The sequence below is a fragment of the Podarcis gaigeae genome (genome assembly GCF_964106915.1).
Source record: "Podarcis gaigeae genome assembly, chromosome: 13".
NCBI classification, from domain to species: Eukaryota; Metazoa; Chordata; class Lepidosauria; order Squamata; family Lacertidae; genus Podarcis; species Podarcis gaigeae.
The window spans coordinates 16,731,280-16,755,534 of NC_139689.1; the positions used below are offsets into that span (position 1 = coordinate 16,731,280).

The 24,255-nt window shown below is 44.1% G+C and overlaps 1 protein-coding gene across 6 annotated transcripts in view; it reads right to left on the reverse strand.

Moving 5' to 3' along the window:
• Window positions 1–507: 507 nt before the first annotated feature.
• The window catches only part of LOC310829179 (uncharacterized protein), a 73,692-nt gene continuing 49,944 nt past the window's right edge, over window positions 508–24,255 (reverse strand). Inside the window, exons 6-12 of one of the 6 annotated variants that reach the window (XM_083707373.1) lie at window positions 17,520–17,584; window positions 16,168–16,391; window positions 15,269–15,522; window positions 7,857–7,979; window positions 7,023–7,164; window positions 6,857–6,907; window positions 4,808–6,143 (exon numbers count right to left, since the gene is read on the reverse strand). In XM_083707373.1, coding sequence (XP_083563499.1) covers window positions 6,070–6,143; window positions 6,857–6,907; window positions 7,023–7,164; window positions 7,857–7,979; window positions 15,269–15,522; window positions 16,168–16,391; window positions 17,520–17,584 — 933 coding nt within the window. In that variant the 3' untranslated portion in view covers window positions 4,808–6,069. Of the gene's footprint in view, window positions 695–2,046; window positions 2,509–3,188; window positions 3,208–4,807; window positions 6,144–6,856; window positions 6,908–7,022; window positions 7,165–7,856; window positions 7,980–15,268; window positions 15,523–16,167; window positions 16,392–17,519; window positions 17,585–24,255 lie in introns of those variants that run through there. The other 5 variants (XM_083707370.1, XM_083707372.1, XM_083707371.1 and 2 more) reach the window with 5 other exon arrangements.

The window sequence follows — 24,255 nt, forward strand, 5'->3', positions numbered from 1 at the left end:
CGTGGCTTGTCAGCACCCGGGGCAAGGCAAGTAATTTGCGCCCCCTAACCCGTGGATTTGCGCCCCCTAACCCTAACCCCAGATGTTGCGCCCGGTGCGGCCCGCCCCCCCTGCACCCCCCACTACACCACTGCCTAAGCCCCCCCCCACATATTTAATTCAAGTTGGCTCCCCTGAACTGCAGCGACCAGGCACAGGCTCCGGGAAGTGGATTGGACTAGGGATAGGAAGGAGAACTCCCCCAAGTTCTCTGGTCGGTCGGTCCTGATCAAATTATCTGGATCTGTAGGGAGCTGGTTAGAGGAGGGCTTTCTTCGATATCTAGTGCAGGTGCCCAGAAATCTTGGGTGGACTTCTGTGCATCCCAGACTATTCCTCTCATTTCTTTCAAATAACCAAATTCCCATGATGAAGTGTACCAAAAATTGAGAGAGACTTCTTGGACCAGTTTCCTTTGGATGAAAGAATATTGGAAGCTTATGCAGGCCTAATGAAAAGGACAGAATGTTATTGGTAAAATATCTTTATTACAAAGTACTTTTATTTACAATGTACAAACTGGAAAGGAGAAATGTTAGGAAGCCCTAAGGCAAAGCAACTTGGAGTCACCACCACCCAGGAAGTTTGGAGAAGGACAGGCTGGCTCTCTCTGGCTTCATCTCCTGGGATTCTGTTCATCTCCTGGGATTGAAACCTGCTCCTCCTCCCAAGATGTACATCTCCCAGCAAGAAAAAAAGTCCTGTCAGGAAAGGAACATGCACTGAACTGCAGCCTCAGGAGGGACTTTGCTCACCAGAGGCACTGTGCTTAGTGAATGAGACAGCTCTGCTGTGGTATGTCAAACACAAGAGCAGTTAAGTACAACATTCCTAGAGTGAACGTTTACACAAGGGGAGGAATGTTTGTCCAGCCAGCAGGTAAACTTCCTCTGCATGTGACTAGAGGTGGGTGTGGCCTCACCCGTGCAGGTAACAACAATAGCACAGGGCAGGGCAGCCATCTCTCTCTCTCTGACTACTTTAGTTGAAGAAGCAACATCTGCTTAGCCAAAGATGCTCTCTTGGCCTCCAGCCAAGAGAGGACAAAGGGACTGTCTCCTTATGAGTTAGCTTTGAAAAATAACATACACCTGAAAACTAAGTTTGCCTTCTGGGATCCAATTGTGAACAGAATGTGAGTAAACTCTTTTTATACTTTTATAGAAGACTGTGTCGTGTCTTTTCTTTTATAAGGGAATAAAGGGGGAAATACCAGAACTGCTTTGTGTGGCTCATTGGTATTTCCCTGGAGGTCTGGAAATTGAAGCTCTATTGGGAAAGGCTAGGGATTTTGTGGGAGAATTCTTAAGAGCTCAATGGGCTAAAATTCACAGTGGGTAGCATGATGAAGAGGTGGATCTAGTGTGCGGCAGCTGTGAAAAGGTCCAATTCCATGCTGGGGATCATTAGGAAAGGAGCTGAACTTAAAACTGAATATCATACCATTTTGCAAATCCATGGCCAACCACATTTGGAATACTGTGTACAGTTCTGGTTCCACACCACAAAAAGGACATTGTAGAGTTGGGAAATGTTCAGAAAAGGGCAAGCAAAATGATTGAGGGGATGCAGCAACTCCCATATGAGATAGGCTGCCGGGTTTGAGACTGTTTAGAGAAAAGGTAAGAGAGGACATGGGGGACGCAGGTGGCGCTGTGGGTTAAAGCCTCAGCGCCTAGGACTTGCCGATCGAAAGGTCGGCGGTTCGAATCCCTGTGGCGGGGTGCGCTCCCGCTGCTCGGTCCCAGCACCTGCCAACCTAGCAGTTCGAAAGCACCTCCGGGTGCAAGTAGATAAATAGGGACCGCTTACCAGCGGGAAGGTAAACGGCGTTTCCGTGTGCGGCTCTGGCTCGCCAGAGCAGCGATGTCACGCTGGCCACATGACTCGGAAGTGTCTCCAGACAGCGCTGGACCCTGGCCTCTTAAGTGAGATGGGCGCACAACCCCAGAGTCTGTCAAGACTGGCCCGCACGGGCAGGGGTACCTTTACCTTTACCTTTAAGAGAGGACATGATAGAAGTTTATAACATTATTCAGGGTGTGAGCAAAGTGGACAGAGAAATGTTTTTATCCCTTTCTTGGAAAGCTAGAACCAGTGAGCATCCAATGAGTCTGGATGTTGGAAGACGCAGGTCAGATAGAAGTCCTTCACACAGCGCAGAGTTAGGCCATGGAACTCACTTCCACAGGAGACAGTGCTGGTCACTAACTTGGGTGGTTTCAAAAAAGTTACTGGACAACTTCACGGAAGACACGGCTCCTTGCCATGATGGCTGTGCTCTCCCTCCTCAGTCAGAGGCAGAAATGTTTCTGAATAGCAGTTGCTGGAAGCCACAGAAAGGGAGCGAGTTTTGCACTTGCAGGTTTCCCACAGCCATCTGGTTGGCAGAGGTGAGAACAGGATGCTGGCCTGATCCAGCAGGTTCTTCTTAAGTTCTAAGGCACAGGTTTCAGAATGAACTACTTCCTGGAGGAAGGAAAAAAGGGATCACTGAGTACATTTGTGAAGCTATTAAATACTGTCAGGAAATGAAGGGAAAAGAAGCCCCCAAATTTCTAAAGTGTGGGAAACCTTTGGCCCTCCAAATGTTGCTGAACTACAACTCCCATCATCCTGGGCTCCATTGGCCAAGCTGGCTGGGGCTGATGGGAGTTGGTTCAACAACTTCTGGAGCTTCAACGGTTACCTGCTCTTGCTCTAGAGAATGATCTTCAACTTTGGGCCCCCAGATGTTGTTGGTCTACAAGTTCCATCACCCCCAGCTAGCTTAACCTGATCTCAAAAAGGGTGGGAGTTGAAGTTCAGCAACATCAGGGGACCCAAAGTTGAAAAACAGCTCTAGAATGTTCCAAGTGGTGGCCTATGCAGGTAATCCTAAAGTATGACGGTGGGTGCAGGCAAGGGGTTCAGGAAGTTACAAAGGGCAGGTTGCAGGTTTTACCTAAAGTGAGAAACACATCCCTAAATTTGTGAGAAGCTTCACTGATGTACCTATTCCCAGGCAGAGCAAGCTGTCCCCTCATCATGTTGTAGCAAAACTCCCCAAACTGGGGAACATGAGACCATGTGAATCAGGGGTAGTCAATATGGTGCCCTCCAGAAGATGCTGGAGTACAACTCCCATCTTGCGTGACCATGTGAAGTGCTCTTCTGTAAGCCTCAAATCTGAGGGACACAAGACAAAGGGCTGATCAACACCATTTAAGTGCATAAATTCCTCCAAAGAATCCTGGGAACAGTATTTTATTTAGAGCATGGTGTATTTCAGCCCTGTGAAGGGCTAAACTACAGTTCCCAGGATGCTTTGGGGGAAGCCACATGCTCTAAATGTGCATTAAAAATGTGGTGTGGATGCACAACTAGATCCATGTCTTCATATCCCCAACAACATTGCCGCAGAGAAAACAGCTTTTGTATGTACAGCAGTGGTAGCCAACACAGTGCCCTAAATCAGTGTTTCCCAACCTTTTTTGGGCAAAGGCACACTTGTTTCATGAAAAAAATCTCGAGGCACACCACCATTAGAAAATGTTTAAAAAATTAACTCTGTGCCTATATTGACTATATATAAAGTAACTCTCTTTAATAGGAATCAAATAAACACAAATAAAGTATTTTATAATTACTTTATTATGAAATAGTAAGTAAACAGAAATATGAAAAATTATAAAATACTTTATTCAGTGAACCTGTGAGGGCCCGCCCTTTGCGGCAGCCGATTGGCTGCCGCCGTGGGCAGTGAATATTAATGATGTATCATTTTTGTGCTTCATGCTGTGGCCACAGACATGTGATCTGATGGTGAATTTGGGGTGACCCAATGCAAAAATCCTGAGAATCCCTGTGGATCCATGTTTTGTAACCACGTTTTTGCACCACTGCAGCCCCAGGCAACAGTGGGTGCGTGATTTTTGGAGGGCAGGCTGTAGCCATGGACATGCTATGTGATCTGTTGGTGAATTTGGGGTGACCCAATGCAAAGATCCTGAGGATCCATGTGGATCCATGCTTTTAAACCACATTTTAAGTGGGGAGGGAAGGAAAAACACAGAACGGACAAGGAGCACGAGAGGGGTGTGCAGAGAAGCAGCTGGCTAAGAATGCAGGAGAGGGGTATAACGGGGAGGGAGGAAAGGAAGGCAAAAGTTTTCCCTCACCTACTCACCCAAGCCAGCCAGCTCGCACGCTCTCTCTCTCTCTCCCCCTCCTGCCTGCTTGCCTGGAGGGGAGGGGCTTTCCCTGCTCTTTGTTCCGTTTGAGCAAGCACAGCAAGGAAACAGAGGCGGGTGGGCAGTAAGACCCTGAGGCAAGTGCGGCTTGTGCTTGCTCAGCAGCTTCTTCACGGTGCTCCGCGGAACGGTGTTCTTCATCCCGCCGGCGGCGGCTCCCTCTCTTTCCTCTCAAGCAGAGCGGCCTTCCTGCTCCAGCCGCGCCTGCGCCTGAGGAGTTTCGAATCTGCCGCCGCGCGCAGGGTGACGTCACGGCCGCCGCCGGGCCAATCCGCCTGCTCGGCCCCGCCTCCCTTCTTCTCGCCTCCCTCACGAGAGGAAGCGCCTCCCTCGCGCACGGCGGATGCAGCCTGAGCAGAGTCCCCTCTCGCTTAGAGCAGTGTTTCCCAAGCGGCACACGAGGCAACGTCTCGCGGCACACTAGTGTGCCGCGGAACACCGGTTGGGAAACACTGCCCTAAATAAACTGCAGGACTACAACTCCCATCATGCCTGATCTTTAGCAGTGCTGGCTGGGACTGATGGGAGCAGCAGTCCAACACCTCTAGGGGATCCATATTCTAGCAAGGCAGCACCTACACTCTGGAACGGCTTGCCCATTGACAGCTGTCTTCTTTGTACTATGCTCAGTGCCTGCTAATAAAAAATTTGTTTCGGCAAGCCTAAACAGATACGTAAAGCTGACACGTCTTTTAAGAGGTGATTTTATTTTAAAAATTATATTTTAGCTGCTGATATTATTAACATTTTGAATTTTTTTAAGCTCAACTCATTTTAAACCTCTGACTTTTATTTAAAAATAATATTTTTTGTTTTATACAAATAGCTTAGTGATTTGTTTCTTATAACTGAGCATTACACACATTCTGTTAAATAAAAAAGATAAGCCAACTACTGAAGGGCACCAGGTTGGTTATCCCTGATGTAAGGTTTCTATCCTCTCATCCCCACTGCCCCCATGAAGAGATTATCAATCCACCACTCTGCATTTGCCGGGGGGGGGGGCTGGGGCAGGTGGCACTCCATTTGCCTTCCACCCTAGCAAGTTCTGTGAGCTGGAATTCCTTCTTTCTTACTCAGTCTCCGAGAGGGAGATGAGCCTCTCTGCCTCAGGCCTGCAGTTGATGGCTCTGAGCACCTCAGCCGCCACCTGCACAGCATCTTCCATGTAGTAACCAAGCAGCAGCATGCTCAGGTCCATGACATCCGCCTTCATTAGCTTCCCTCGAGGGATGTTGCCATAGCCACCCCAATCGCTGAGATTGAGCTTGAACCTCTTGAGTTCATCCTCATCCAGATTCTCCAGGACGGACAGCAGACGTTCTCTGATGGTCCTCACCTTCACTCTGCACTGGCGCCTCCAACAGCAGGGAAAAGCAGACACAAAACAAGAGAAGCTCAGCAAAGGGATATGAGAAGGAACTACATCAGGAGGTGCTGTCACCTTCCATGACTGTGACTGGCACTGAGGGAGGGGAAAGAGGGGTGGCCTGAAGTTGCTTTGAAGCTTAGAGAGCCATCTTTGATCAGTGATTCAAGGTCCAAGCAACACAATGCTGGGATTGGAGCTAAACCACCTCCTGCTCTGAGGGGAGCCTTGCATGCAACCGATATTTAGAGAGATACCCAATTTAGCTTCTGTTGACCTTACACATTTGCATGTTGCTGCTCCTCCAGCAACAGCAGTGCAGCCAATGCCTAAACAGCACCCCCCAACATCTGCTGTCTGCCTGTGGCAGCTGCTGCATTGTCCCTAATAGCAGGACTGGCTTTGTGTGAGGAAAGGGAATGTCAAGCCCTACCTGCTTTCCATACCATGCCCTGAGTCAGTGCCACTTGATGCAGCATGAGACCGAGTGCAGGAAGAAGCACCTGGAAAAGAGAAATTTAGTGGATAGGTAGGCAACAAGGAGGGATTATGGGAAAATGATAATTATGGGACATGAACCTGTGCCACACTTTCGGGTCTCAAATTATAGCAGCGCATTGTGCAACATCAAAATTTTCTAGCCCCACTTCTCACCTTCCATTCTACATTATAGCAGTGTGGGGTGCCAGGGGGCATAAGCCCCACTTGCACAATTTTTACAGGGACCAAACCAGAGACACAGTGATCCCTGTTCCACCCTGCCTGCCGTGGGGGTCTCCCATGATCCTTCCTTTCTTCTGTGGGAAGAGAGTGGCCATTATGCCAGCTTTTAAATCCATGAAAACTTTACCCACAAGGCCTCTACCCTGGGAAGAAAGCCACTTTTTAGGACTCTGTGCAATAACCCTTACTGTGTACTTATATTGCCACTTCATAACAAACGTTCTCTAGCTGGCTCACAAGGGGGGGGGGGGGGGAAGCAACAAGAACACACATTAACATGCAGTTAGAAAACCAGTTAAACCCATTAAAAACAATATTTTAACAACTGACGCTAAGTTGAAAACTGAGAAGCCTAGGCTGTAACACATACCAGGAGAAATCACGCCCCCATTCAGGGATCTCTGTCTGACCCTGCCTGCTGCCGGAGGTTTCTGTGCTTCCATTGGGAGGAAGGTGAGATTTAAGTATGAGGAAATAATTAAAACCTGCTGACCTTGTGCTGCATGTAGAAGAGGAGAAGTCATCTCAGGGGACTTTAACTCTTCTGAAACAGAATAGGAAAGAGGCAGTCAAAAGAAGGAATGTGACTGGCATGTCCTTTATCACCCTGCCTCCCAAATTATGGTCCAACCTACTGATCTTCCTCCATTCAAACTCACCTTGTGTCACTTGGGCCACCCAGATGAGTTTATTCTTGCGCTTGTCCATCACACAGAAGTTGAATGTGTCTTGCATTTGCTCAGCAGACAGTTCCACGTACTGCTGCAGCTTGTCAGAATCCAGGTATTGAAACTTCACTTCCTGTGGGGAAACATTAAACCAGGGGTTGGGGGGGAAAATTAGCCATGGACTGGTCCACTGTCCCTCAGAACTTGTGGCAGGCTGGAAAAGTGACACCGGGGGGGGGGGGGAGCTGGAAGAAGATGCGAGGGGGGCAAGTGGTCCTCCTCCCCACCCCCAGCTTACCTTCCCTGGGGCTACTACCACTGCTGCTTCTCGTGGGTAGGCAGAGTGAGCTTGTCCACTCCACTCTCTGGCTCACAGGAGCACCAGTGCAGCGGCAGCGGAGGGAAGATAAGCAGTGCAAAAGGGCTGGCTCTGGAGAGGGGCTGCTTAAAATGTCAGTCAGCCAGTTCAGTCTAGCCCCCTTCCTTCTCTAGGCAGGGTGGGGAGAAGCCAGGAGGAAGGAGGGAGGAGGGGGTGCCGCGGTATGTGTGATAGAGAAGGGCGGGGATGGAATGGCGCTGTGGGGGGATGGCACAGTCCAAACGAACAGAATCCCCACGCTGATCCACGGACAGTCCATGGGCTGGATCTTGAAGGCAATTGGGCCTGATCCATCCCGTGGAACTTAGTTTGCCGACCCCTGCATTAAACCTTATGTGGGATTCAAATTAAGGGGTGATGAGGGATCTGGTGGAGTCCCCTCCATTCTCATACTTCACAGCCTTGGCTGTGCCCTAGCAAAGCTTTTCATCATCTTTGTGCCTCACCTTGGGGCAAACTTTGGCACCATTTGTCTCCACAACGAAGCGACAGCCAATTCTCAGAGGGCTCTGAGTGCAGGGGGGCTTCTCTATTTTCTGTGAATGACTACGTTCATGATCATCAACCGCCTGGGAAAGGCAAAGAAGGTCACTTCTGAGATATGCAAGAAAGGTAACCAACTTCTAGAAGACTGGATCCCTACCCCTTGCTTGGCTCTGTTGCAGCTTGTAAGGTAGGCATGGAGAACCTGCAACCTTCCAGGTGTCATTGGATTCCTATCAGCCACAGACAGTATAGGTCAGGAATGATGGGCTTTGTAGTCCCACAGAATTTCAAGGGACACAGGATCTCTATCAGTAATATAATGAAAACTAAACCACTTTGGTAGTAGAGACCAAAATATGGACAGGCAATTTTCTGACCACCTGGGGAACTCTATTCTGGACCCCTGAATTGGCCAGCTTAACCTATGAAACAGCAGAGGTACCAGCTATCTTGGGACACCCTGCTAACTCTCCTGAGGAGGCAACACAGGAAAGCATAGAAAGCATTACACTTTGGGTGGACTTCCGGTTGAGAGCGACCCCATCGCAAGCAGGGATTTTTCCGAGTGGAGAATCCCGGGTTTTTCGGAGGATTTAGGAGTGTCACAGGGCGCAGTGGCCCCCAGAAGCAGTGTCTGGAGGGTGTCCAGACACTCAGGTTCCCACGGAAGCCAAAATGCAGACCACCCGGCCACCAGGTAACTCCCAAAAGGAGCGAAGAGTGCTGCGGGGAGGGTGAGAAGGCTGAAGGGAAGCCACAGCTACCTCCGGAAAACGAAGCCCCGAGCTTGCAGGGGGAGTGCTTAATTCTCGATTATAAGAAATTCGGAGCTAAATTGCTTAAAAAGAAGTGGATTTCAACATCAGGAAGGAGCCGGATGAGGAATATATAAATACGAGATTAGCTGTCATCTGCAATCAGTTTGAACGCATTATACAAGCAAAGCCGGAGAACAGAGAAGTGAGTTGCCGCTAGCGGCTATTGTTTCTTTTCCCCTTTTGACTCGCTAAAAACTAACTTTTTAGAAGACATAAAGTATCTTAAGAAGAATCCAAGTTAAAAGGGGGAACAGAGGGTTTAAATTTGGAACTTTGAAGGTCCTCTTTGCAACTGTGAGGGAAAAAGACAGAGAAATCGATCCCAGTTTCACTTTTTAAAAAACTGCGCAACGGAAGAAGAGCTTCCGACTCCATTGCTTGTCCTTTGTTTGCCTTTTAGTAACTACGGAAGGTTTTTTGCTTTCTAATTGGGGTTTTTTTCTGCACACATCTTTTGAGTTACACATCTACTGGTCCTTGGAGGGCACAAGGAGAAGGGGACGACAGAGGATGAGATGGTTGGACAGTGTTCTCGAAGCTACAAACATGAGTCTGACCAAACTGCGGGAGGCAGTGGAAGACAGGAGTGCCTGGCGTGCTCTGGTCCATGGGGGTCACGAAGAGTCGGACATGACTAAACGACTAAAGGAGAAATATTTTAAAGGAGAAATATTAAGAATGTTTGCAGAAATTAGGCAAAGTGAAAAGAATTTAGAGGACAAACTAGAACAAGTGGATATGAGAATTGAACAGGTAGATACGAGAATTGGGGAAATGGACCAAAAAATTGACAAGACAGTAAAAGAATTGAAAGGTCAAATTAAAGAAGTATCTAAAAGAACACAATCTTTGGAAGAAGGAATGAAGAAGACAAGAGCTGAAATGAAGGAAGTGAAGCGTGAGGAAGAGAAAATCAAAGTGGGTTTATCAGAAGTTAATAAGTCACAGGAGGAGATATGGGATGTAATTGGTATGAATGAACTGAGGCAGAGGGAAGTGAACCTCAGGCTGAGAGCTGTGCCTGAGGTTCAAGGTGAAAATATCAGAGAGAAATTAGTAATAGAGATAGCGCAATGGCTGGAACTACAAAAGGAAGAGGTCAAGAGAACTGTACAGAATGCATTCAGGATGAGAGTAAGAACAACCAAATCAAGGAAAGTTCCTGGAGATTGTTTGATCACTTTTAAGGACAGAGATATGAGAAATTTGATACTTCAAAAAAATAGAGAAAAAAGACTGAATATCGATGGGAATTATATAATTATTTTTAAAGATATTCCAGTCAGATTGTTGAAACGAAGCGATCCATATAAACCATTGGTCCAAATTCTCAAGAGGAACAAGATTGAATTCAAATGGGAATTCCCACAGGGGATTTCCTTTGTTTACAAAAGCAAGAAACACAGACTTACCAGTCCAGAGGAAACAGGCAAATTCCAGAGATGATACAAGGAACTAACAGCAGAGGAGGAGGAAGAAGGAGAAGCAGTGGGAGGAGTAGGTCCTCTAGGGGGGAAGTATCCGGAAGAAAAGGAGAAGAATGTGGAAAAGCCGGACGAGGAACAAGAAGAGGAAGAACAAGAAGAGGATAGATTATAAAGAACAAATAAATTAAATCAATTTTAATAAGGCGTTCACCATGGCGTTGAAATTATGGAATTGGAATATCAATGGAATGAACGATAGGAAAAAACGAAACAAAATTGAACAATATTTAAAAAAGAAAAACTTGGATATTATCTGTCTTCAAGAGACACATGTGGCAAGGAAACACAGAAAATTTTTGATCAATAACAGATTAGGAAATGAATTCATATCTTCTGACAAAGGGAAAAAGAGAGGGGTTGTATTATATGTAAGGAAAAAAATTGAAGCTCAGCAAATCTTCAAGGATGAAGAAGGAAGAATAACTGCAATTCAGGTCAAATGGCAAGGCGAAATATTAATAATTGTCGGGATCTATGAACCTAATGGAAACAAGACTGATTTCTATAAAAATTTGGAAGAAAGATTATTTGAATATATGGATCAAAAAATCATACTAATGGGAGACATGAACGGAGTAGTTTCAATGGAAATGGACAGATTAAGAGATAAAGAAGTTAGCAAAGAAGGAAAACTACCCAATACTTTCTTTTCAATGACGAAAAACTGTAACTTAATTGATGTTTGGAGACTTAGACATCCATTAGAGAAACAGTTTACATTTTATTCAGAACCAAATCAGTCAGTATCAAGAATAGATCAAATTTGGGTCTCAAATGAATTAACTCCAAGAATTCGGCAAATTGAAATTCAGCCAAGAGTAATTTCAGAACACAGTCCAATAAAATTGGAGATTAAAGGTTATGAAGAAAGATCATTTAGATGGAGAATTAATGATAACCTCTTGGATGACCAAAAAATCATACAAGAGGCGCAAAAGAAGTTGATGGAATATTTTATGGACAATACTAACAAAGGCACAAAGATGAGTACAGTTTGGGACGCAAGTAAGGCGGTAATGAGAGCATTCTTCATCCAACAGAATGCGATTAAAAACAAGAACAGAGAGAAAGGAAAGAAGGAAATTTTAAAACAAATAATGGACAATGAACAAAAATTAATCAAGAAACCGAACAATTTAAAAATAAAACAAAACATCAAAGTTTTGCAAACGCAGCTCCCAATGATAATAAACAATGAGGTGGAATGGAATATTAAAAAGCTAAGACAAAGAAATTTCGAGTTTGCCAACAAGTCAGGTAAATGGCTTGCATGGCAAATTAAGAAAAGAAAGGAACAAAACACAATCAACAAAATTATTGTGGATGGAGAAGAGATAGAGAACCCGAAAGGCATCAGAAAAGGATTCTTGGGCTTTTATAATCATTTGTACAGAAACAGAAAAGAACAATATGAAGAAAATAGAAAGATATTTAAAAGAAAAAAAGGTGCAAAAGATCCCGACAGAAAAGAAAGACAGACTGAACGCCCCAATTGAGAATGGGGAAATAATAGAGGTCATAAAAGAATTGAAAAAAGGAAAGGCTCCAGGACCAGATGGATTTACATCTAGTTATTACAAAGAACAGGCATACCCTGACGGTACCATTGAAAGAAGTCATGAATAACATTTTGAAGGAAAAAGATATTCCGGAAACTTGGAAAGAAGCCTTTATCACACTTATTCCCAGGCAAGATTCCAATTTAACACAAGTCAAGAACTATAGGCTGATCTCATTGTTGAATACAGGCTATAAGATTTTTTTCTGGAATATTAGCAAAAAGATTAAAAAAGGTATTGCGAGAATTTATTCACAAAGATCAAGCAGGTTTTCTTCCAGGCAGGCAGATGAAAGATAATGTGAGAAACATAATAAATACTTTGGAATATCTGACTGCTAGGAATGAGAAACAAGCTATATTAATGTTTGTAGATGCGGAGAAGGCATTTGATAATATATCATGGGAATTTATGTTTAAAAATTTAGAATTTATGGAGGTGGGGAACGATTTTTATAATGGAATAAGGGCGATTTATACAGAGCAAAGAGTTAAATTGATTGTGAATAATGTAATTACAGAAGTGAAGATACTGAAAGGTACAAGACAGGGATGTCCTCTTTCGCCACTGCTATTCATAATGGTTCTGGAAGTCCTTTTGAGTTCAATCAGACGAAATGAATTAATAAAAGGGGTGACAGTAGGTCAAAACGAATATAAAGTTAAAGCCTTTGCTGATAACCTGGTAATAACGATAGAAGGTCCTTTTAACTAGTTTAAACAAGGTGTTAGAGGAGATTGAACAATTTGGCAAGGTGGCCGGGTTTATACTAAATAAGAAAAAAACCAAAGTAATGGTTAAGAATATGGACCAGAGTGTAATAGAAGCAATGCAACAAGAAACAGGGATTGAAGTGGCGAAAAAGGTAAAATATTTGGGAATATGGTTAACTTCAAAAAATATTGATTTATTTCAAAACAACTATATACCGGTGTGGAACGGAATCAAAAAGGATCTGGAAGTTTGGGGAAGGATGAAACTTTCTTTTGGGGGTAGAATTTCAACGATCAAAATGAGTGTACTTCCAAAGATGTTATTTTTGTTTCAAATGATTCCTATACTTAAGGGGACAACAACTTTCAAAGAGCGGCAAAGAGTAATTTCAAGATATATCTGGCAGAATACAATTTAAGTTATTAACAGATGCAAAGGAAAGAGGAGGCTTTGCCCTGCCAGATCTGAAATTATACTATGAAGCGTCTTGTCTCTGTTGGTTAAAGGAATGGATAAAATTAAAAAACAATAAACTGTTAGATTTAGAAGGATTTGATAACAGATTTGGATGGCACGCGTATTTATGGTTGGAGAAGAAGAAAAGTCATAAGGGTTTTGAGAATCATATCTTCAGGAGTTCCATAATAGAAATATGGGACAGGTATAAAAATATATTAGAACCCAAAGTTCCACACTGGTTGTCTCCATTAGAGGTTATGAGTGTAAAGAAAATTAATATGAGAGGGAATTGGATTACCTACTGAGATTTAATAATTAAAGAAGGGGGGAAATAGAAAATGAAGCCATATGAACAAGTAAAAGAACATGTGTTTGATTGGTTGCATTATTTTCAGGTAAATGAAATGTTTAAAAAGGACTTCAAAGAGAGTGGATATACAGAAAAAGAATCGAAATTTCAAACAGATAATAAATAATGATTATAAGATGTCAAAAATGTCAAAAATGTTGTTGGAATGGCAAACGATGGATGAGGAGGTAAAGTCGGTTATGATACATTGGGCCAGAGACTTTGGTTATAATATACAATTGGCTGACTGGGAAAAAGTATGGAATGAAAATATGAAATTTACTGCATGTACAGCATTAAAGGAGAATATTATGAAAATGGTATATAGTGTTACGAAAAAGGACCAATGCAGCAGCGAGCTGCAGCTGGCTGGAATGCCAAACAGGATGTTGATGTTTGTGACTGTACCGTGGGAACGAAGGGACAGTCTATTCACTGTACTGAGCACCGGATGTTAGCTCAGAGTGTCATCTGATCTGTACTGGAAGTACAGGGGTGGAGTTTCTCTCTCTGCTGTTGGTGTTTGGAGAGTGCAGACGTGTTTCTCTGTACTGCTGCATAGACAGAAATAAAGGCATGTAAATACATTTCTGTCTGTTTCTCTGCCCCCTCCTGGGGAAGACAGGGAGGAGGGAAGAGTGGTGTGTTCTTCTCACGTTTGAGGAGAATCGCCGATAGAGACCTTGCCTGTCTCCTGCCGGGAGTCGCAGACAGGGAGGTCAACATGTAATCTAAGCCGGGTGCCTGGAGAGTGGCAAATTCCTCTGCCAAAGGCTAAAGATTATAACATATAGATGGTACATTACACCGGTTAAGTTAGCAAAAATGTTTAAAACATGTAATAAGTGTTGGAAATGTAAAGAAAAAGAAGGATCGTTTTTCCATATGTGGTGGGAATGTAAGAAGGTAAAGGGTTTCTGGGAAATGATATACAATGAGTTGAAGAAGATGTTTAAATATACATTTGTAAGGAAACCAGAAGCCTTTTTGTTAGGAATAATAGGAAGAGAGATAAACAGAAGGGACTACAATCTTTTTCAATACGCAGTAACAGCGGCAAGAATATTAATGGCCCAAAAATGGAAACAAGAGTAGTTACCGATCCTTGAAGAGTGGAGAATGAAACTTATGGACTATGCAGAATTGGACAAATTGACTGGGAAGATCAGATATCAACGGGATCACAAGTTCATCGAGGACTGGAGAAAGTTTACAGATTATCTGAAAAGCATATGTGACGAACAGACAACGCTAGTGGGATTTAAAGAGGCTTTGTGAAAGTTAAAGATGTATTGTAAAAAATAAATAGAACTGAAAGGATAATATTAAATGGCAATATTAAGTATAGAGAATGCGTAAAAATAGAAAATATGGATGATTGGTGGAGAAGCTGGTGGAAGTCCACAAAGTTGAAATTTGTGAATATTGTTTGAGATGGTGAATTTGTAAAAGGAAAAATTTAATAAGAATTATTATATAAAAAAAGAAAGCATTACACTTTGATCAAAACATAACATAATAGTCTTAGGAATACTTGAAATTGAGAAGGCAATTTATCTATCATGTGCCAACTTTGCAAACCAAAAGCAACATTTTCCCTCATGAGTTCTTGGAGAAAGCTCCTAGTAAATACCAAGCCAATTCCTAAGCAAATTCAGTGACAATGCTGTTGTCTATGGAACCAGGCATGGCATTCGCCATCTGGAAAGGAGGCTGCCTAGCATTTAGAAATGTCACTTTTAAACATCACTACTGGTGGGAGTCAAAGTAACTCAGTGAAGGGCAACTACTGATCTCTCTAGGGGCATGCTGATGTTAGTGAGAAGTTTTGTAAATTAGTTCAAGCCAACACAGGGTGGTGCAGTTCATGAGCCATAACACACTCTGATGTATTATTTTGCATAGCTACTCTGTCAGGCTTCCTATGATCAAGCAAATGATCCAGGCCATCTGGAATACCAATCAGAGTTGGAGAATCCCAGTTACCTTTCTCACGGAAGAGTCATTGGGTAGGAGGTACAGGTGGAATTTTGGTGGCTGGAACTGAACCATTTGATAAAGCAGTGCTACAGTGTGGACCTTTCTCATTAGCTTAAACAATGGTATTTCCAAAATGGCTCCATGGGAAGAGAAGTCTGGGTTTTCCAACACAACATGATACGGCCCCACTCTGTTTGGCTTCTCTAGGCTCATCCCCCCTTCCATAAAATGTGCAATGTGGACTTGGGAACCATCTTTACCTGGAAAGAAGCACAAAAGAGCAGGTCAGCAATAAAACACCTTGTTTTATTATTTACTCAAGGAAACAAGGCCATCCCAGGATGCCAGGCCTAGTGAGCACAGCAACACATTCCAGTAGATTTGGCCCATAGAGGCAGTTCCCTAAGGCTCCTTTCCAAGCAATCTTAGATTACATCACCATGTCTGTATTTGCTCTGCCTTCTTCATAGCACTTCTGATTCTGGGAGACAAATGGAGAAGAAAGCTGGTCACATCAGGAAGGGAGACTCCCTGGCTTCTCAGTGGCCTGCCTCACATCTGTCTCCTAGTCCCCCTCCTCTCCAACCTCCACTTCTGCCTCCAATTCTGCACTGCTCTCGGTCACAGCCTCTTCTTGCTCACTAAACCCTGCTCCCTCTCCAACCTGCAACACCACCTGCTCCCAGGCTGCTCCCTCTGATCCCTCGTCATTGTCCCACCAGCACTCTCCTGGCTCTGAGCCTTCTTCCCCTGGGGGTTCCCTTCCCAACTGGTGCCTCCCACCACTCCTCTGCAGCCAGCCTGGGCATGACCTCCCATGAGTTTGGATGACAAAGCTCATCACTGCACCCTTCCTAGTTACATGCAATATTTATTTTGTTACAAACCTTTTTAACCTGCCATACCTGCAAGACACAAGAAGTGAGGGAAGTGAACAGCTGCCACAGCCTCTGCTGGATCTGCTTCAATGTTGATCAAAGGCCCAGCAACAACCCATTTCTTCGTGTTCTGTTCGGCCAGGTGCTTAGACCACGAATCAAAGTGATAGGTGATGGTCACAGCTCCTCTCACCTCAAATATGACATCAGTATAAAAGCAAAGGAAGGATCCAGCCTCCGTGAAACACAGCCTGAATGCCACAAAGTAGAAAATGGAAAGAGAAGTGGATTGAACACCAGCTGCATCTTCCTGATGGGAAGCAATCCCCACCCCAACTACTTGGACTCAATAATATTTGACTAAAAATATCAATTAAACAGTACCACAGGTTAGAGAATGGTGCTGATCAGTGCCAGGGTTGCAAGTTCAATCCCTGTATGGGGGTTGGACTAGATGATCCCCTGGGTCCCTTCCAACTCTTCAATTCTATCATTCTATGATGATTAAGAAGAGACCTGTGCAAACTTAAACCCCTATGGAAAGCAGTTCATAAAAGAATGGCTTGGAGATGTGGAATATTAATGCCAGGATCACAATTGAAAAGTGGAATGGATGGCTTGCATCCCAGCAAATGTCTGGACAGTGTAGCACATCTGGGGGGAAATAACTAGAGACGGTTATTCGGAGGAAGGGGCCATGAAGCCCAAGAAGTGCAGAAAGAGAAAGCAGGACAATGATCTTCCTTTGTGAAGCTCCTTATGTGGTTTTGGGCTAGCCACTTTCTTCATGTTTTGCCAGATAGGGCCATGAGAGGTGCTGGGGTGAGCACATATTATTTTTATCTTTCACCACACCAGACCTTTCTTTGAGTCAGAACTCAGTTCCACCACCTCTCAGGTGGGCACTATTGCCATTCAAAGAGAACAAGAGAGGCGTTCATGGCAAGTTGCGGTACCTCTTTTTCTAAAAAGATAGCACTGCACAAGCTAAAACTAGCCTAGTAAGCTTCTCTGTTAAGCTGCAAAGATGTGGCACTCTGGTGAACTCACAAATGTGAAGAAGGAAGGATAATACATAATGAATATATCCTCTTCTAGAATTCCAACACTTTGGAAGAAAGGTGGGATAGAAGTCAAACAAACAAATAAATGCATACATTCATATTAAGGAGTAGGGACAACCATTTCTCCCAAAAGCCAGAATTACAGACTTCACCTTCCTCACACTCTGCTACCTCCATTCCTAAAAGGTTAGGCAGGGCAGGGATATAAAGCATATGTAATTGGGGTATGTTTTCTGCAGAACATTTCTGTGAATCCCACCCAAAAAATTCAACGTAGAAACTTTTCCCTTCAGGGAGAAAGCTTTGGAAGATCACCTGTATCTTTCATGACTCCATTCTGAGTCCGAAAACACCTCTGGTCTGACTGTTTCTGGAAGATGCTGTAACAAAATCATTAACCATTAATATAATAATAATAATAATAATAATAATAATAATAATAATAATAATAATATTTATACCCCGCCCATCTGGCTGGGTTTTCCCAGCCACTCTGGGCGGCTTCCAACTGAATATTAAAAACAGTACAGCATCAGACATTAAAAACTTCCCTAAAGACGGCTGCCTTCAGTTGTCTTTTAAAAGTAAAATAGTTGTTTATTGCTTTGACATCTGATGGGAGGGCGTTCCACAGGGCATGCGCCACTACCGAGAAAGCCCTCTGCCTGGTTCCCTGTAACCTTACTTCTCGCAATGAGGGAACCGCCAGAAAGTCCTCGGCGCTGGATCTCAGTGTCCGGGCTAAACGATGGGGGAGGAGATGCTCCTTCAGATATACTGGACCGAGGCCGTTTAGGGCTTTAAAGGTCAGCACCAACAGTTTGAATTGTGCTTGGAAACGTACTGGGAGCCAATGCAGATCTCTCAGAACTGGTGTTATGTGGTCCCGGCGGCCACTCCCAGTCACCAGTCTAGCTGCCGCATTCTGGGTTAATTGCAGTTTCCGGGTCTCCTTCAAAGGTAGCCCCACGTAGAGCGCGTTGCAGTAGTCCAAGCGGGAGATAACTAGAGTATGCACCACTCTGGCAAGACAGTCCGCGGGCTGGTAGACAGCTTCCCTGGACACAGATTTAACCTGTGCCTTCATGGACAGCTGAGAGTCCCAAATGACTCCCAGGCTGCGCACCTGGTCCTTCAGGGGCACAGTTACCCCATTCAGGACCAGGGAATCCCCCACACCCGCCCGCCCTCTGTCCCCCCAAAACAGTACTTCTGTCTTGTCAGGATTCAACCTCAATTTGTTAGCCGCCATCCATCCTCCAACAGCCTCCAGGCACTCACACAGGACCTTCACCACCTTCACTGGTTCTGATTTAAAGGAGAGGTAGAGCTGGGTGTCATCTGCATACTGATGAACACCCAGCCCAAACCCCCTGATGATCTCTCCCAGCGGCTTCATATAGATATTACAACAACAACAATCTTTATTACGGTCCAGAGACCAACAGAACATTACAAATCAATACAGAGTTCATACAGCCTACCTCCAGGTTAATCAAGCACTTTGTTTGGAATATAGGGCTCATTTGTTCTTGCAACCACCGATAAAAACTTTGCCACTGCCAAAGTTCTAGCTTTTGTCCGGTCTTCCAGTAGGAACCTGACATAGTGAATCTCTGACTTTCCCGGGAAAGGCACCAGCAAGGGTAGTATCAATTCAGCCCTGGCCTGCTCATACTTCGCACAATGTAACAAAATATGATTTATGGAATCGATGTCTTGAGCACACGAGCAAAGTCTGTCCTGGTAGGGAACTCCTCTCAACCTACCATCCAGCACTGCAGAGGGGAAGACATTCAGTCTGGCCTTGGTAAAAAGCCTTCGATAGTTAGGTACTGTCAGGTTTTTGATGTAAGATGTTAACTCAAAGACATACCCATATTGAACTCCTGCTGCCAGTGGACTACAGACTGCATGTGATCGAGATTGCAAGTCACTGTGTGCATTGTCCCATAATCTTTGCTTTAAAGCCTTTTGGGCGCCTTCATAGCCCAGGTAATACAGTTGGGGGGGAGACAGACCAATAGAGGTGGCTTTTTTAGCCATGGTTTTCTGCCATTTGCTGACAAATTCCTCATTGGTCAAATGTTGGTACAGACCCTTCCCTAGATTAAACACTGAAATCCTGAGCCAATGTCTTAGGGCAGCCCACCACGCTCTAGCTGAAATTGGGCATTCACCAGCTTCCAACAAAAGTACGGAGTTGGGGACGCAGTTAGGTACCTGCAGCAGAGATCGTGTAAATTTTGCCTGAAAACCATCTAGCTTTGGCAGGTCCCCATTATGCCAGACATTTGCTGCATACAGGAGTTGGGAGACGGGCTTTGCGTTGAAAACCCTTAAGGCTGCTGGAACATATTTGCCGCCCTTTGTGAAGAAGAATCTATGTATGGCTAGCTTTGTAATCTCCGCCTTTTGAAGGGAGGTTTGCCAATGGTGCTTCCAAGATCTTGTATGATGGAATGTGAGCCCTAGGTAACTGAAGTATTTTACCTGTTCAAGGTTATGGCCATCCAGCACCCATTTAGACTGGGAGAATCTTCTTTCGAAGACTAAGATTTTAGATTTTTCATAATTAATGGATAAACCATTTCCAGAACAGTAATCAGAAAATTTCCTCAACAGATAATTCAAGCCCGGCCTGGAACGCGAGATGATGGCTGCGTCATCAGCATACAACAACAAAGAGGTCCTTCTCATTCCTATTTTTGGAATGTGTTCATCTGGGTCCATTAAGTTCTCTTCTAGGTCATTTAAGAATAGACAAAACAGTGTGGGGGCCAAAATACAACCCTGTCTCACCCCCCTAGTCATCTCAATGCTGTTCGATAGCTGTCTCTGTCGACCATATTGGACCTGCAGTTTGGTTCCATTGTACAGGGCTTTTATAAGAAAGAGAAGTCGTTTGTCCTGCAAGATCAGACTCAATTTGGACCATAGCTGGGATCTGGGGATGGAGTCAAATGCTGATTTCAGGTCCATAAAGGCCACGAAGAGTTTACCCTGTAGGTGTCTGGTATACTTCTCAGCTAGGAAGGACAGCATTCGACAATGGTCTGTTGTTGAATGATTCTCACGGAAAGCTGCCTGGGCTTCAGATAGTATATTATGTTCATTTAGAAAAGTTGTCAATTTGCTACTGAGGAAATGGGCATACAGTTTCCCAATTATTGAGAGCAGGCTAATAGGCCTATAACTGGAAGGTACATTTGGGTGGCCTCTCTTAAAGATTGGAACTACTATAGCATGTTTCCAGCTATATGGTACCTTACCAGAGTTATTTACTACCGTAAAGAGTGCTGCCAGAAGCGGAGCCCACCAGTGCTGGTTTGATGTAATCAACTCAGCTGGGATAAAGTCTTTCCCCGGAGCCTTTCCACTCTTCAGATTCCCAATTAATGTATGGACTTCCTCCACAGTAACCGGCCTCCAATTAGGGAGCAGTGACAATTGTGCCCTGTCATCCTCCTGTAAACTGGAAGGGAGGTTTGGATTTTCCATAAATATATTTCTGAAGTGGTTCTCCCAAACCTGAGCTGGAATGACACAGCTTGGGGCTGAGGAACTATTTTTCATTGAGTCGGAGACCAGTTGCCAAAAAAGTTTAGTTTCATTGTTTAGTGAGGCATTCAATAGTAGGGACCAGGAATTTTGTTCGGACTGCCTTTTTTTTGAGGCCAAAAGGGCTTTGTACTCTTTTTTGATTTTGAAATAAGATTGAGGTAAGTAGCTTAATCCAGCGTTTCTATAGGCCAAATAGGCGTTCCTTAAGGCTTCCTTCTTTGTGTGGCACTCTTGGTCAAACCAGCTGTGCCCTTTAGCAGTGCGTGGCTTGCCGGCTGAGTTTATATTAACCGAGACCACATCCTGCAAGGACTCAATGAGATTTTCATAAGCTGTCAGGGAGGAGTCTATTGATAAATTGTTTATTATAATTGATCTTAACTCAATTGTAGTTTGTGAATTCAATCTATTCTCAACTGCAATTGCTATCTCAGGTGTCCATTTTTTCCTACGCAATGCTGGATCATTTACTTTGACTATATCCTCATGTTCTATGTGAGAGTGCTGAACTGAATTTTGGCCAGTAGTGGAGATGATAAGAGGTAAATTGTCACTTTCAGTCCTATTATCTATTGTGAATTTTTTAATTGATTTGAAGGCCTGTCTGTTAGTTAGACAGTAGTCTACTGTGCTGGCCCCATTTGAACATATAGATATTAAAAAGCATGGGGGAGAGGACGGAACCCTGAGGCACCCCACAAGTGAGAGCCCAGGGGTCTGAACACTCATCCCCCCACCACCACTTTCTGGACACGGCCCAGGAGAAAGGAGCGGAACCACCGTATAACAGTGGCCCCAGCTCCCAGCCCCTCTAGACGGTCCAGAAGGATGTTATGGTCGATGGTGTCAAAGGCCGCTGAGAGATCCAGCAGAACTAGGAAACAGCTCTCACCTTTGTCCCTAGCCACCAGAGATCATCAACCAGCGTGACCAAGGCAGTTTCAGTCCCATGGTGAGGCCTGAATCCTGATTGGAAGGGATCCAAATGGTCCGCATCCTCCAGGCGTGCTTGGAGTTGTTTGGCAACCACCCGCTCAATCACCTTGCCCAATAATTGTAAATTTGAGACTGGGTGATAGTTGGCCAAATTGGCTGAGTCTAAAGATGCTTTTTTAAGAAGCGGTTTAATGACCGCCTCTTTCAGCAGGTCTGGGAAGACTCCCTCACAGAGGGAAGCATTCACCACCCCGCAGAGCCAGCCCTTCCCGGCTCGCTTTTATCAGCCAGGATGGGCAAGGATCAAGGAGACAGGTGGTCGGTTTCACTTGTCCAAGCAGCCTGTCCACATCCTTGGAGGTAACAGACTGGAATTGATCCCATGTAACAGGACTAGACAGAACTCTAGCACTTTCCCGCCCCGTCCCTGCTCCCACGGTGGAATCTACCTCCTTCTGAATCTGAGTGACTTTATCTGCAAAAAACTTTGCAAAAGCATTGCAAGAGATCTTGGGGTCCCTACCAGGCCCCGGTGGAGCAGGTGGTTCCGATAGATTGTGAACCACCTGAAAAAGTCTCCTGCTGCTGTTTTCTGCAGATGCAATGGAGGCGGTGAAGAAGGCCCTCTTCGCCGTCGCCATTGCCACTTGGTAGGCTCAACGTTGAGCTCTACCCCGTGTCCGGTCTGATTCAGAATGAGTTTTCCGCCACCGGCGCTCTAGCCGTCTCAACGATTGTTTCATCACCCTCAGCTCCGGGGAAAACCACGGGGCTGTTCGGGCTCCATGCAATCGGAGAGGGCGCTTCGGAGCCAGACAGTCAATAGCCCTGGTTAACTCCACATTCCAGCGGGCCACCAGGGAATCAGCTGAAAGGCCATCAACTTGGGATAAAACATCCCCTACCACTCTCTGGAAGCCAATTGGATCCATTAAGTAGTGGGGGCGGACCATCTGAATCGGTCCCACCTCCCTGCAGAGGGGAAGGGTCGCGGAGAAGTCCGGTTGCACCAGGAAGTGATCTGACCATGGCACTTCTTTTGTTTTGCTTTTAGTTAATGTCAGATCTTTTTTTTATTATCTGTGGTATGATAAGGTTAAAGCACATAAAGCGTTTAAAAGCCATATTGTCAGAAAAGCATTGTTTAATGTTTGGATAATATGTAAGGACTTGCTAGAAAATAAAACCCCAAGATGGTTGTCACCAATGGAAGTAAAGGCTCAGAAAAAGCTCAATATGGAGGCCAAATGGACGAAGTATTGGGAAATTTTGGGAGATAGATTAAAACTGCAGAGTTTTGAAAAATTAAAAAATAGAGTGCAAGACTGGCTCCATTATTATCAAATAATGGAGGCATATGATTTGGACAAAAAACTAGGCTTCCAGGTGGAAAAATCAAAATTGGAAACAGAATTGTTAGATCCCAAAGTTAAGAATTTGTCAAGAATGTATAACTTGCTGTTGAAATGGAATACGCAGGATGAAACAGTGAAATCTGCTATGATTAAATGGGCACAAGATGTTGGACATAACATTATGATGGCTGACTGGGAACAGTTATGGACCACAGGTATGAAGTTTATAGCATGTAATGCCTTAAAAGAGAATCTAATGAAAATGATTTACAGGTGGTACATAACACCAGTCAAACTTGCAAAAATCTATCATTTGCCCGATAATAAATGCTGGAAATGTAATGAGACTGAAGGCACATTCTTTCACCTTTGGTGGACATGCCCAAGGATTAAGACTTTCTGGGAGATGATTTATAATGAGATGAAAAAGGTATTTAAATATACCTTCTTGAAGAAACCAGAGGCCTTTCTCCTGGGCATGGTCAGCCAATCGATGCCAAAGAAGGATAGAACTTTCTTTATGTATGCTACAACAGCAGCAAGAATACTTATCGCAAAGCATTGGAAGACACAAGATTTACCCACCCGGGAAGAATGGCAGATGAAGTTGATGGACTACATGGAACTGGTGGAAATGACTGGCAGAATCCGAGACCAGGGAGAAGAGTTGGTGGAAGAAGATTGGAAAAAATTTAAAGTTTATCTACAGAAATACTGTAAAATTAAGGAATGTTAGAAGGATGCTGGAATGAAGTTACATGGCTTTAGCAGAAAGGTTATAAAGATTTAAGTAAAAACAGATTGTTAATGGGTCAAAGTGGAAAATTTAAGGTTAGATTGGGTTAAGATAAATTATGGAACAAAAATTGAGTAAGATGGAAAGGATTTGCTGAAACAGCTAATTGAACTAGAATACAAAAAAAGGGAGGTGTGAGGAGGTCGATGAAACAAGTAAATGAAAGATAAAGATATGGAAATATTGGATGTGTTTTTAAATGCTCTTGTTTTTCTTTTTCTGTTTTACTATACTGTTTTTTGCTTTCTTTCTTATGTATTTAATTTTTTTTCTGTAATCTTTAAACCTTTAATAAATATTTTTTTAAAAAAAAAAAAGTCAGATCACCAACATCCGTAGAGGTAAACACCAAGTCTAAGGCATGTCCTATGAGTTGGGCCAAAATTATTCAGGGACAGCC